The sequence below is a fragment of the Panthera leo genome, chromosome D4 (assembly GCF_018350215.1).
Source record: "Panthera leo isolate Ple1 chromosome D4, P.leo_Ple1_pat1.1, whole genome shotgun sequence".
Classification (NCBI taxonomy): Eukaryota; Metazoa; Chordata; class Mammalia; order Carnivora; family Felidae; genus Panthera; species Panthera leo.
Window position 1 is genome coordinate 72,128,138 of NC_056691.1, and position 12,793 is coordinate 72,140,930.

The 12,793-nt window shown below is 39.3% G+C and overlaps 1 protein-coding gene across 10 annotated transcripts in view; it reads right to left on the bottom strand.

Annotated features, from left to right (window-relative positions):
- The window catches only part of SUSD1 (sushi domain containing 1), a 284,906-nt gene that overhangs the window by 183,882 nt on the left and 88,231 nt on the right, over window positions 1–12,793 (bottom strand). For all 10 annotated transcript variants that reach the window (XR_006196008.1, XR_006196009.1, XM_042913636.1 and 7 more), the window contains exons 11-12: window positions 2,394–2,485; window positions 910–1,096 (exon numbers count right to left, since the gene is read on the bottom strand). Coding sequence is in view for 8 of the 10 variants with exons in the window: in XM_042913636.1 (XP_042769570.1) it covers window positions 910–1,096; window positions 2,394–2,485 (279 nt within the window). In the remaining 2 variants the exon portion in view is untranslated. The remainder of the gene's footprint in view (window positions 1–909; window positions 1,097–2,393; window positions 2,486–12,793) is intronic.

A 12,793-nucleotide genomic window follows, 5' to 3' on the forward strand; every position in this document is an offset into this window, starting at 1 on the left:
GGCCAGGACAACCACCTCCAGTTTGGAAACAGTTAAAGGAAGTACCTGAAGTAAGGATGTGGAGTCTATAGAACAGACACTTCTTTCAAGGAGTTTTACGGTAAAGGGGATGCTGAAAGAAATAGCTGGGGGGAATACGGGCTCAAAGGAAGTGAGTTTTTTAGTTTCTTTGGTTTTCATTTAAAAACGGAGATCCTACAACATGCTTGTGCAGTGCTGGGATGATTTCTCCACTGGGGATGATGACTGGGCAGGAAGGGATGGGATCCAACACACCCATTGAGGGGAGCAGTCACCTGAGGAGTGGGGACCAGAGAGAAGACAGAACACACGGTTCTGCCCGAGAGTAGCAATGGGAGACTTGGGAGACGCAAGTCCTCCCTGATGACTTCTAATTGCTCGGTGAAGTAAGAAACAAGAAGGCAATACTCCGAGTCTTAGCTCAACTCTCCCAGATTTGAAGAGAGACAAGAAAATGAGAGGAAAGTGAATTTTCCAGGGACCAGAGTGGGACTGCCTATCACTTCTCCCTGGAAAGGACAGACTCTTGAGGCACTTGCGACAGAATGACAATTAACTCATGTTACTGAGAAACAGTACTAATGAGAGAAAATTCTTTTTAGGTATGAAATGTTTGAACTATTTCAAATATCCGGAAGGAATGTAACCAGCATTCATAGACACGCTAGCCGGATTTAATTCGCATTAATGGTTTGTTTCAGCTGTCTTTTTAAGGAATAAAATATTACAGTCACAGTTACAGTAGTCTCTCCAGTTCCATGCCCTTTTTCCTCTCGCTCTTCAAGTTCATTCTTTAATGATAGGAAGCAATAGTGTTTCTCTCTATCTGGGCCCATCTACGGCTCTGTGGTGACTGCGTTCATCCAAATGCTGTTATTCAAGATTTACCTGTTATCTGGGTTGTCAGGGAGAGGACCACAGGAAGTTCAGAAGACAAAGCCTGGACGTGGACACTGTAGTTGGTGCCCGGATGCAGGTCCAAGCACATCTCGGGAGCCTGACTGCTGGTAGTGATATTAAAGATTATTTCCTGGGAAAATTCCTTCTGATACCATCTCTGGCCCTGAATGTGGAACTGAAACACAGAAAAGTTCACTAGGTGAATGGCTGGCCTGGAAGGCTCCAAATGCCTCCAAACCTTTTCTCATGAGCAATCTTGCTCTTAACTCTAAAGTTCCTTCAAAAAGTGAAATACAACAGTAAACAAATATTAGAGACGTAATACCATAAATACTGTTGCCACGATATATCAGCGCAATAAAAATAGCTTTAAATCAAAATGTGCAAAAGGCCAAGGCCCCACCCAGTACTAACAATTTTCTTGGTCTCGTTCTCACATATACAATGAGCAATGTGAAAGTCTGTTGGCAAAACTATAGGAGCAAAGCCACAGAACATTTTCCTAGAAAGAAAACGAAGTTGCGTCCAGGTGGCTCAGTTGGTTAAGCATCCGACTTCGGCTCAGGTCATGATCTCATGGCTTGTGAGTTCAAGCCCCACACGGGGCTCTGGGTGGACAGCTCAGAGCTTGGAGCCTGCTTCAGATTCTGTGACTCCTCTCTCTCTGCCCCTCCCCTGCTCACACTCTGTCTCTCTCTCAAAAATAAACAAACATTAAATAAAAGTTAAAAGAAAGAAAGCAAGAGAAAGAAAGAAAGAACAAAAGGAAGGAAGGAAGGAGGGAGGGAGGGAGAAAAGGAGGGAAGGAAGGAAGGAAGGAAGGAAGGAAAGAAGGAAGAAAGAAAGAAAGAAAGAAAGAAAGAAAGAAAGAAAGAAAGAAAGAAAGAAAGAAAGAAGGAAAGAAAGAAAGAGGAATCTGAACTAAGCCTTCTCCAGAGCAGGACCTGAATTAGGAAACTCCAAGCTGGTCTGGTAAAACCTCGGCAGGATTCTTCTCCTCTGCCTGCCCCCTTCTGACATTCCCTCCATTTTCCTGGAATATCCCAGCACAGGGGCCAATACACATACTTTTCTGCCCACTTAAATTCTTCTAGTAGCAGCTCATCCCACGGGCTTTACCTTTCTCACTCACAACCGCATCTAGCTTCAAAGATTCCCCTGACTCCCTAGATGATATGTTCATACCCTGGTCAGAGACACATGCAAAAGCCATGGATTCCTTCCACGGATCCTGTGTGAGCATCAGCTCTGCCTCGGGCTACGTGCCCAAAGAAACTTTCATGACTTACTCATCAATCCCCAAGGTCTCTCTCTTCAAATATGCACTACAAGTGCCCATCTTCTTGCTTGTGCGTGCAATTGCCACTATCAATCTGCCATTGATAATCACAGCCGTAGAAGTAGATTTTTAGGTTCACTGATATTTTTTAAGCCTCCCACACAAGACAACATCTATACATAGAGTAACTTACTGAATACATCTCCTCTGTATCAGCTGTTTTTGTACTTCTCCATCTCAAGCAGGTTTCATTAAATATTGAAATGTTACTGATGATCTGTTTTACTGCAGGGGGAAAGAATGAGAAATCAACTTACACTCTATACAAAAATGCTACCTTTTATAGAGCATGAAGCTCCTGATCTCAGGGTTGTGAGTTTGAGTCCCACAGTAGGTATAGAGATTACTTAAAAAATAAAATCTATAAAATAGAATGCTATCTTGTCATGGAATCACTTACACAGGACAATTTCAGTAGTACTTTAATTCAGAAATTAGTGGTGGCAGTCTGAGAAACACCACTTTTACATTTATGTAAACTCAATCTTGATGAAAGATTTAAAATCAAAAGATACCCAATCAGAGGATCCCTTTTAAAAATTACTTAAATCCAGTCACTGCAAACTCCCCTGGTTTACTAACCTAAAACTGCAATTCGGGCTTAGACAACCTCATTTATACAGGTAAGTATCAATTTCAAATTCTGAGCAGGGAGCAACACTTGAGCAGAGCATTGAGAAGTGCTCTTCTTTGCGGAACTGAAAAAAGATTTGCTAAGAAGTTTCACAGCAACACTGCCATGATTAATAAATCATAAAGACAACTCCCAAAGCACCTGAAAAAAAGAAAAGTCTCAAGGGAACCAAGCCTTTATTGTGTAAACCCCTGGCCTGACAGGTTCCTATGAATGAAGCCACATTGGTAGATGTGACCCTTCTTTATGGATTGGGCAGCTTTGCCCAGAGAAAACCTGTTCCACAGGTCACAAGCTGTACTTCAAATGTTGTAAGACAGAGTAGGTAAGAAAGTACAGGCGTTTCAGAATAATGGAATCTCACTATTGGGTACAGAATTTAAAGATAACTAGCAGTAGTCCAAGGAACTTTATACTTATGAAACTTTCAAAAACCGATAACCTCAATACTATTTAAGTTGCAGACCATACAAAAAGGTAGAAAGTTTCCCAATTTACTCAAGATGACTGGATATCCACAATTCCCAAATTGTGCAAGCAATTACAAAACACACTATGCCAAACTCACTTATCATTATAAATGCAAAAACCTAAAATAAAATATTAGTAAACAGAAGTCAGCAGTAGCTTCAAAGAACAATACACTATGATCAAGGAAGATACATTCCAGAAATATAGAGGTGATCATTATTGGGAAAGTATTAATAGATTAAAAGGGAAAGGCCACATGGTTACTTCTATACCCATTACGGTTAACACATTTAATACATGTTCCTGACTAAAAATCTTAGTCAACTAAGATTTAATTTGATAGAAACTCCTTAATTTAAGAGTGTTTATTAGAAACCACCATCCTTGCTGGTAAAATAATGAAGCAATTTCTAGTAAAGTTAAGAACAATACAAGGATGCATGTTCTCAAAGCTATTTTTTAGCATTAGCTATGAGATTCTAGACGACATGGAGAGAGGCAAGAACAAAATGAGCTATAAATACCAGGAAGAAAGGGAATAACGCAACTTCCAGTAAATCTAAGAGAATCAACTGAAAACAAATATGAAATCACTTGAAAACAAGAGAAAAACACATGCAAATAACGGAGTTTGGCAAAGTGTACCCAAATATAAGAACACAGAAAAACTAGTCATTTTCAATAGATCTATAAGAACAAGTATGGTAGGCTAAAAACAGGCCCCCCCAAAATGTCCACATCCATCTGTGACCATGTTACCTTACATGGCAGAGGGACTCTGCAATTGAATAAGATAGGGAGATTATCCAAGATTATCCAGATGAGCCCAATGTAGTGACCTTGGTCCTCATAAGAGAGAGACAAGAAGATCAGGGTTAGAGAGAGATTCAAGGACAAAAGCAGCAGTTAAACCAATGAGCTTCAAAGATGGAGGATGGGGCCCAAGCTAAGGAATGTTAGTAGGATCTAGAAACTCGAAAGGAAAAGGAAATTGATTCTCTCCTCCAGCTTCCAGAATGAATACACACCTGCTGACACCATCATTTTAACAGAATGGAACTGATTTGAACTTCGGACCTCCAGAACTATAAGTTCATGTTGTTTTAAGCCACTAAATTGGTGGTAATTTGTCAAACTAGCAATAGGAAACTAAAACAACAAATAAACTACAACAAAAAGATGCAGTACCCAGCCACCGCAGTTCACCGTGCCCAGCCACCGGGTTCAGATTAGTCCCAGCCACTGATGCATACCATGGCCAGCCTCATGCCCCCAGCAACACCAGCACACAGCCCCCAGCCACCATAGTGCTTCAAGAAATCCAGTATAGAACTAGTGACCCAGCACAAATTTTGCTACCACCACCACTTGCTCTCAAGTTCCCCGGCAGGCATGCCCACCCTACCTGGGCCCCACTAACACCACAGAGAGCAAGCACAGCCCACAACAGGCAGAGAATCAGTGCAAACAACTGCACTGAAGGGAAAAGTGATTCAGACACTACAGCAGACTACACACATAGCAGCACATATAGGATACTCTCCTGAAGTGCCAGGTTCTGGTGAACAGAGGAAACTGCACTGTAGGGCACTCCAAGACCTCTTCTTCATAAAGTCACTACTTTCAAGATCAGAAGACATAGCTGACTTTCTTAAAACACAGAAACAGACACAGAGAGGCAGACAAAACAAGGGAACAGAGAAATTTATCCCAAATGAAATACGAGGACAAGGCCATGACCAGAGATCTAAGTGAAACAGATATAAGTAACATTATTGATAGAGAATTTAAGGCAATTATCATAAGGATAATCATTGGACTTAAGAAAAATAGTGGAAGACATGAGTTGAGACCCTCAGCACAAAGATAAAGAATAACATAGCAGAGATAAAGGGCTCAATAAACAAAATGAGAAACACACTTGATGGAATGAACAGAAGAATGGAAGAAGAAGAGGAATGAATTAGTGATCTAGAAGACAGAGTAATAGGAACTAATCAAGCTCAATAAAAGAGAGAAAAAAGAATCATGCAAAATGGGAACTCAGTGACTCCATCATATGCAATGACATTCATAGTATAGGAGTCCCAGAAGAAGAAGAGAGAAAAGGAGGCAGAGAATTTATTTGAGGAAGTAGTAACCGAAAAATTTCCTAATCTGGGGAAGGAAACAGATATCCAGATCCAGAAGGCACAGAGAACTCAAATCAAAATCAACAAAAGCAGACCCACACCAAGACATATTGTAATTAAATGGCAAAATACAGTGGTAAAGAAAACATTTTTAAGGAAGCAAGAAAAAAGAAGACAGTTACTTACAATGGAAAATCCATAAGGCTAACAAGGAGACTTTTCAACAAAAACTTTGTATGCCAGAAGGGAATGGCATGGTATATTGAAAGTGCTGAATGGGAAAAATCTGCCACAAAAGATGCTCTATCCAGCAACAGAAGGAGAGATAAAGAGTTTCCCAGACAAACAAAAACTAAAAGAGTTCAACCAAATCAGGCCTGCAAGAAATATTAAAGGGGGCTCTTTGAGTGGAGAGACCAAAAATGACAGTATAAAGGAAACACAAAAGCAATAAAAATGAATATTTCTGTAAAAAATCAGTCAAGGAATTCACAAAATAAAAGAATATAAGGGGCACCTGGGTGGCTCAGTTAGTTAAGCATCCAACTTTGGCTCAGGTCATGAGCTCATGGCTCATGAGTTCAAGCCGCACTTTGGGCTCTGTGCTGACAGCTCAGAGTCCATAGACTGCATTGGGTTCTGTGTCTCCATCTCTCTCTGCCTTTCCCTTGCTCATACTCTGTCTCTCTCTCTCTCAAAAATAAACATTAATATATATAATATATATATATAATATACATTATATCTATGATATATATTACATATACACATTACACATATATATATTATATGTAATATATATATTATATATAATATGTATATAAGGGGCACCTGGGTGGTTCAGTCAGTTGGGCCTCTGACTTGGGCTCAGATCATGATCTCATGGTTTGTGGGTTTGAGCTCTGCATTGGGGTCTGTGCTAACAGCTCAGAGCCTGGAGCCTGCTTTGGATTCTGTGTCTCCCTCTCTCTCTGCCCCAATCCTGCTTGCACTCTGTCTCTGTCTCTCAAAAACAAATAAACATTCAAAAATACACATACACACACACACACACACACACACACAAATAAAATATAATAACATATATCTAAAATATGGGGAGTGGCACAAAAACAGACACATAGACCAATGGAATAGAATAGAAACCCCAGAACTAGACCCACAAACGTATGGCCAACTAATCTTTGACAAAGCAGGAAAGAACATCCAATGGAAAAAAGACAGTCTCTTTTACAAATTTTTTTTTTTAACGTTTATTTATTTTTGAGACAGAGAGAGACAGAGCATGAACAGGGGAGGGGCAGAGAGAGAGGGAGACACAGAATCTGAAACAGGCTCCAGGCTCTGAGCTGTCAGCACAGAGCCCGACGCGGGGCTCAAACTCACGGACCATGAGATCATGACCTGAGCCGAAGTCGGACGCTTAACCGACCGAGCCACCCAGGCGCCCCAGAGACACTCTCTTTAACAAATGGTGCTGGGAGAACTGGACAGCAACATGCAGAAGGTTGAAACTAGACCACTTTCTCACACCATTCACAAAAACAAACTCAAAATGGATAAAGGACCTGAATGTGAGACAGGAAACCATCAAAACTCTAGAGGATAAAGCAGGAAAAGACCTCTCTGACCTCAGCCATAGCAATTTCTTACTTGACACATCCCCAAAGGCAAGGGAATTAAAAGCAAAAATGAACTACTGGGACCTTATGAAGATAAAAAGCTTCTGCACAGCAAAGGAAACAACCAACAAAACTAAAAGGCAACCAACGGAATGGGAAAAGATATTTGCAAATGCCATATTGGACAAAGGGCTAGTATCCAAAATCTATAAAGAGCTCACCAAACTCCACACCCGAAAAACAAATAACCCAGTGAAGAAATGGGCAGAAAACACGAATAGACACTTCTCTAAAGAAGACATCCAGATGGCCAACAGGCACATGAAAAGATGCTCAACATCGCTCCTCATCAGGGAAATACAAATCAAAACCACACTCAGGTATCACCTCACGCCAGTCAGAGTGGCCAAAATGAACAAATCAGGAGACTATAGATGCTCGAGAGATGTGGAGAAATGGGAACCCTCTTGCACTGTTGGTGGGAATGCAAATTGGTACAGCCGCTCTGGAAAACAGTGTGGAGGTTCCTCAGAAAATTAAAAATAGACCTACCCCATGACCCAGCAATAGCACTGCTAGGAATTTATCCAAGGGATACAGGAGTACTGACGCATAGGGGCACTTGTACCCCAATGTTTATAGCAACACTCTCAACAATAGCCAAATTATGGAAAGAGCCTAAATGTCCATCAACTGATGAATGGATAAAAAAATTGTGGTTTATATACACAATGGAGTACTACATGGCAATGAGAAAGAATGAAACATAGCCCTGTGTAGCAACATGGATGGAACTGGAGAGTGTTATGCTAAGTGAAATAAGCCATACAAAGAAAGACAGATACCATATGGTTTCACTCTTATGTGGATCCTGAGAAACTTAACAGAAACCCATGGAGGAGGGGAAGGAAAAAAAAAAAGGAGGTTAGAGTGGGAGAGAGCCAAAGCATAAGAGACTCTTAAAAACTGAGAACAAACTGAGGGTTGATGGGGGGGTGGGAGGGAGGGGAGGGTGGGTGATGGGTATTGAGGAGGGCACCTTTTGGGATGAGCACTGGGTGTTGTATGGAAACCAATTTGACAATAAACTCCATATATTGAAAAAAAATAAAAAATAAGGTAAAAAAAAGAAAATAAAAAAATAAAAGTAACACTCATAAAAAAAAAAAAAAGAAAGTGAGGGGGTAGAGAAACATGTATCATGCAAATGGATGTCAAAAGAAAACTGGAATAGCAATACTTAGATCAGACAACATAGACTTTAAAACAAAGGCTGTCGGGGTGCCTGAGTGGCTCAGTTGGTTAAGCATCCAACTCTTGATCTTGGCTCAGGTCATGATCTCAACTCAAGTCATGATTTCACGGTTTGTGGATGTGAGCCCCACACTGGGCTCTATGCTGGCAGCACAGAGCTTGCTTGGGATTCTGTCTCTCCCTCTCTCTGCCCCTCCCCCGCTTGTGCACTCAGGTGTAGTGCACACTCTCTCTCTCAAAATAAATAAATAAACTTAAAAGAAAAAAGACTGTAATAAGAGTCAAAGAAGGAAACTACATAATAATAAAGGGGACAATCCAACAAGAAGATATAACAATTGTAAATATTTATGCACCCAATATGAAAGCATCCAAATACACAAAACCTTTACTAACAAACATAAAGAAACTAATCAATAGTAATACAATAACAGTAGGGGGCTTTAACATCCCACTTACGTCAATGGACAAATCATCTAAACACAAAATCAACAAGGAAATAGTGGCTTTGAATGACCCACTGGAACAGATGGATTTAACAGCTATATTCAGAACATTCCAACCTAAAACAACAGAATATACATTCTCTGCAAGTACATGGAACATTCTCCAGAAAGATCATATATTAGGCCACATAACCAGCCTCAACAAATTCAAAAAGACTGAAGTCATACCATGTATCTTTTCTGACCACAGTACTATAAATATAGAAGTCAACCACAAGAAAAAATCTGGAAAGCACACAAATACATGGAGGTTAAGTAACATGCCGCTAAATAATGAATGGGTAAACCAAGAAATCAAGAAAGAAATAAAAAAGGGCACTTGGGTGGCTCAGTCAGTTAAGCGTCTTAACTCTTGATTTCGGCTCAGGTCATGATCTCACGGTTCGTGGGATCAAGCCCCACATTGGGCTCTGCACTGACAGCCCAGAAATTTCTTGGGAGTCTCTCTGCTCTTCCCTTGCTCTCTTTCTTTCTCAAAATAAATAAGTAAAGCATTTAAAAAAAGATAAAAAACTACATGGAAACAAATGAAAATGAAAACACAATAGTCCAAAACCTGTGGGATGCAGCCAAAGTGGTTCTAAGAGGGAAGTTTATAGTAATATAGGCCTACCTCAAGAAGAAAAATCTCCCATAAACAACATAACCTTACACCTAAAGAAGCTAGAAAAAGAACAAACAAAACCTAAATGTAGAAGAAGTAAGTAAATAATAAAGATTAGAGCAGAAATAAATTATATAGAAACTAAAAAAACAATAGAACCGATCAATGAAACCAGGACCTGGTTCTCTGGGGGAAAAAAAAACGGTTTAAAACCTTTAGCCGGATTTATCAAGAGAAAAAGGAGAAATAAAATAAAATCACAATAAAATCACAGATGAGAAAGGAGAAAATAACAACTAATATCACAGAAATATAAACTCTTGTAAGAGAATATTATGAAAAACTATATGCCAATAAATTACACAACCTAGAAGAAATGGATAAATTTCTAGAAACATGTAAACTACCACAACTGAAAAAGGAATAAATAGAAAATTTGAAGAGACCAATGATTAGCCAAGAAATTAAATCTGTAATCAAAAAACTCACAACAAACAAAAGTTCAGGAACAGATGGCTTCACAGGTGAATTCTACCAAGCATTTAAGGAAGAATTAATACCTATTTCTCTCAAACTATTTCAAAAAAAACAAACAAACAAACAAAAAAAAACCAGAAAAGCAAGGAAAAGTTCCAAATTCATTCTTTGAGGCCAGAATTATCCTGATACAAAAACTGGATAAAGACACCACTAAAAAAGAGAACTACAGAGCAATATCCCTGATGAACACAGACACATAAAAATCCTCTTTAAAATACTAGCAAACTGAATCCAACAATACATTAAAAAAATCATTCACCATGATCAAGTGGGATTTATTCCTAGGTTACAAGGGTGATTCAATATTTGCAAATCAATCAACATGATACATCACATCAATATGAGAAAGGATAAGAACCATATGATCTCAGATGCAGAAAAAGCATGTGACAAAGTACAACAACTATTCATGATAAAAACGCTCAGCAAGTAGGTTTAGAGGGAGTATACCTGAACTTAATAAAGGCCTTATATGAAAAACCCACAGCTAACATCATCCTTAATGGGGAAACACTGAGAGCTTTTCCCCTAATGTCAAGAACAAGATAAGGATGTTCGCTCTCAACACTTTTATTCAACATAATACTTAAAGTCCTAGCCACAACAATCAGACAACAAAAAGAAATAAAAGGCACCCAAATTGCTAAAGAAGAAGTAAAACTCTCATTATTTGCATGATATGAGACATACATATGTATACACACACACACACACATATATATATATCCTGAAAGATTCCACCAAAAAAATTGCTAGAACTGAGAAACAAATTCACTAAAGTGGCAGGATACAGAATCAAGGTACAGAAATCTGTTGCATTTCTACACAACAATAATGAAGCAGCAGAAAGAGAAATTAAGAAAACAATCCCACTTACAATTGCACCAGGAATAATATGATACCCAGGAATACATCTACCAAAGAGGTAAAAGACCCGTACTCTGAAAACTATAAAACACTGATGAAACAAATGGAAGATGACACAAAGAAATGGAAAGACATTCCATGCTCACAGATAGGAAGAATAAGTATTGTTAAAATATCCCTGCTACCCAAAGCAATCTACAGATTTAATGCGATCCCTATCAAAATACCAATAGCAATTTTCACAGAACTAAAACAAACAATTCTAAAATTTGTATGCAACCACCAAAGACCTTGAATAGTCAAAGCAATCCTGAAAAGGAAAAGCAAAGCTGGGGGCATCACAAATCTGGACTTCAAGTTTTATTACAAAGCTACAGTAATCAAAACACTTGAGACTAGCACAAAAAAAAAAGACACACAGATCAATGGCACAGAATAGAAAACCCAGAAATGAACCCACAATTATATGGTCGATTAATCTTCAACAAAAGAGGAAGAATATCCAATGGGAAAAGTCTCTTCAATAAACTGTGCTGGGATGGCATCACGAAAAAGAAAAAAAAAAAGGACTGTTTACACCATACGCAAAAATAAATTCAAAATGGATTAAAGAGGGGGGCCTGGGTGGCTCAGTTGGTTAAGCATCCAACTTGAGCTCAGGTCACGATCTCATGGTTCGTGAGTTCAAACCCCATGGAAGGCTCTATGAAGACACCTCAGAGCCTAAAGCCTATTTCGGATACTGTGTCTCCCTTTCTCTCTCTCTCTGCCCTCCCCTGCTTACTCACTCTCTCTTCTCTCTCTATCAAAAATAAATAAACATTAAAAAAAAATTTTTTAATGGATTAAAGACCTAAATGTGAGACCTGAAACCATAAAAAATCCTAGAAGAGAACACAGGCAGTAATGTTGTTGACATGGACCATAGCAACTTTTTTCTAAATATGTCTCCTGAGGCAAGAGAAACAGAAGCAATAAGTAAACTATTGGGACCACATCAAAATAAAACACTTCTTCACAGCAAAGGAAACAATCAACAAAACCAAAGGCAACATACAGAATGAGAGAAGATATTTGCAAATGACATATCTGGTAAAGGGTTAGTATCCAAAATAAATAAAGAACTTATAAAACTCAACAGCCAAAAACCAAATAATCCAATTAAAAATGGGTAGAAGACATGAACAGACATTTCTACAAATAAGACATACAGATGGTCAACAGACACATGAAGAGATGCTCATCTTCACTTACCATCAGGGAAATACAAATCAAAACTACACTGAGTTATCACCTCACACCTGTCAGAATGGCTAAACGTAACAACACAAGAAATAACAGGTGTTGGTGAGGATGTGGAGGAAGGAACACTCCTACACTGTTAGTGGGAATGCCAACTGGTGAAGCCACTGTGGAAAACAGCATAGAAGTTCCTCAAAAGTTAAAAAAAAGAACTATCCTAGGGGCACCTGGGTGGCTCAGTCAGTTAAGCCTCCAACACTTGATTTCGGGTCAGGTCATATAATCTCAAAGTTTGTGAGATGGAGCCCCACGTTGGGCTCTGCGCTGACAGCAAGGAGCCTGCTTCAGATTCTCTCTCTCTCTCTCTCTCTCTCTCTCTCTCTCTGCCCTACCCTCTTCCCCCTCTCGAGCACACACACATGTGCACTTTCTCTCTCAAAAATAAATAAATAAGCTTAAAAAAAAAAAAAAGAAGTAGGTGATGGAGATTAAGAAGTGCACTTGTCATGATGAGCACCAAGTAATGTAAGGAAGTGTTGAGTTACTACACTGTACACCTGAAACTAATATAATACTTTGTGCTAACTAAAATTAAGACTGGGGCGCCTGGGTGGCTCAGTCGGTTGAGCGTCCGACTTCAGCTCAGGTCATGATCTCACAC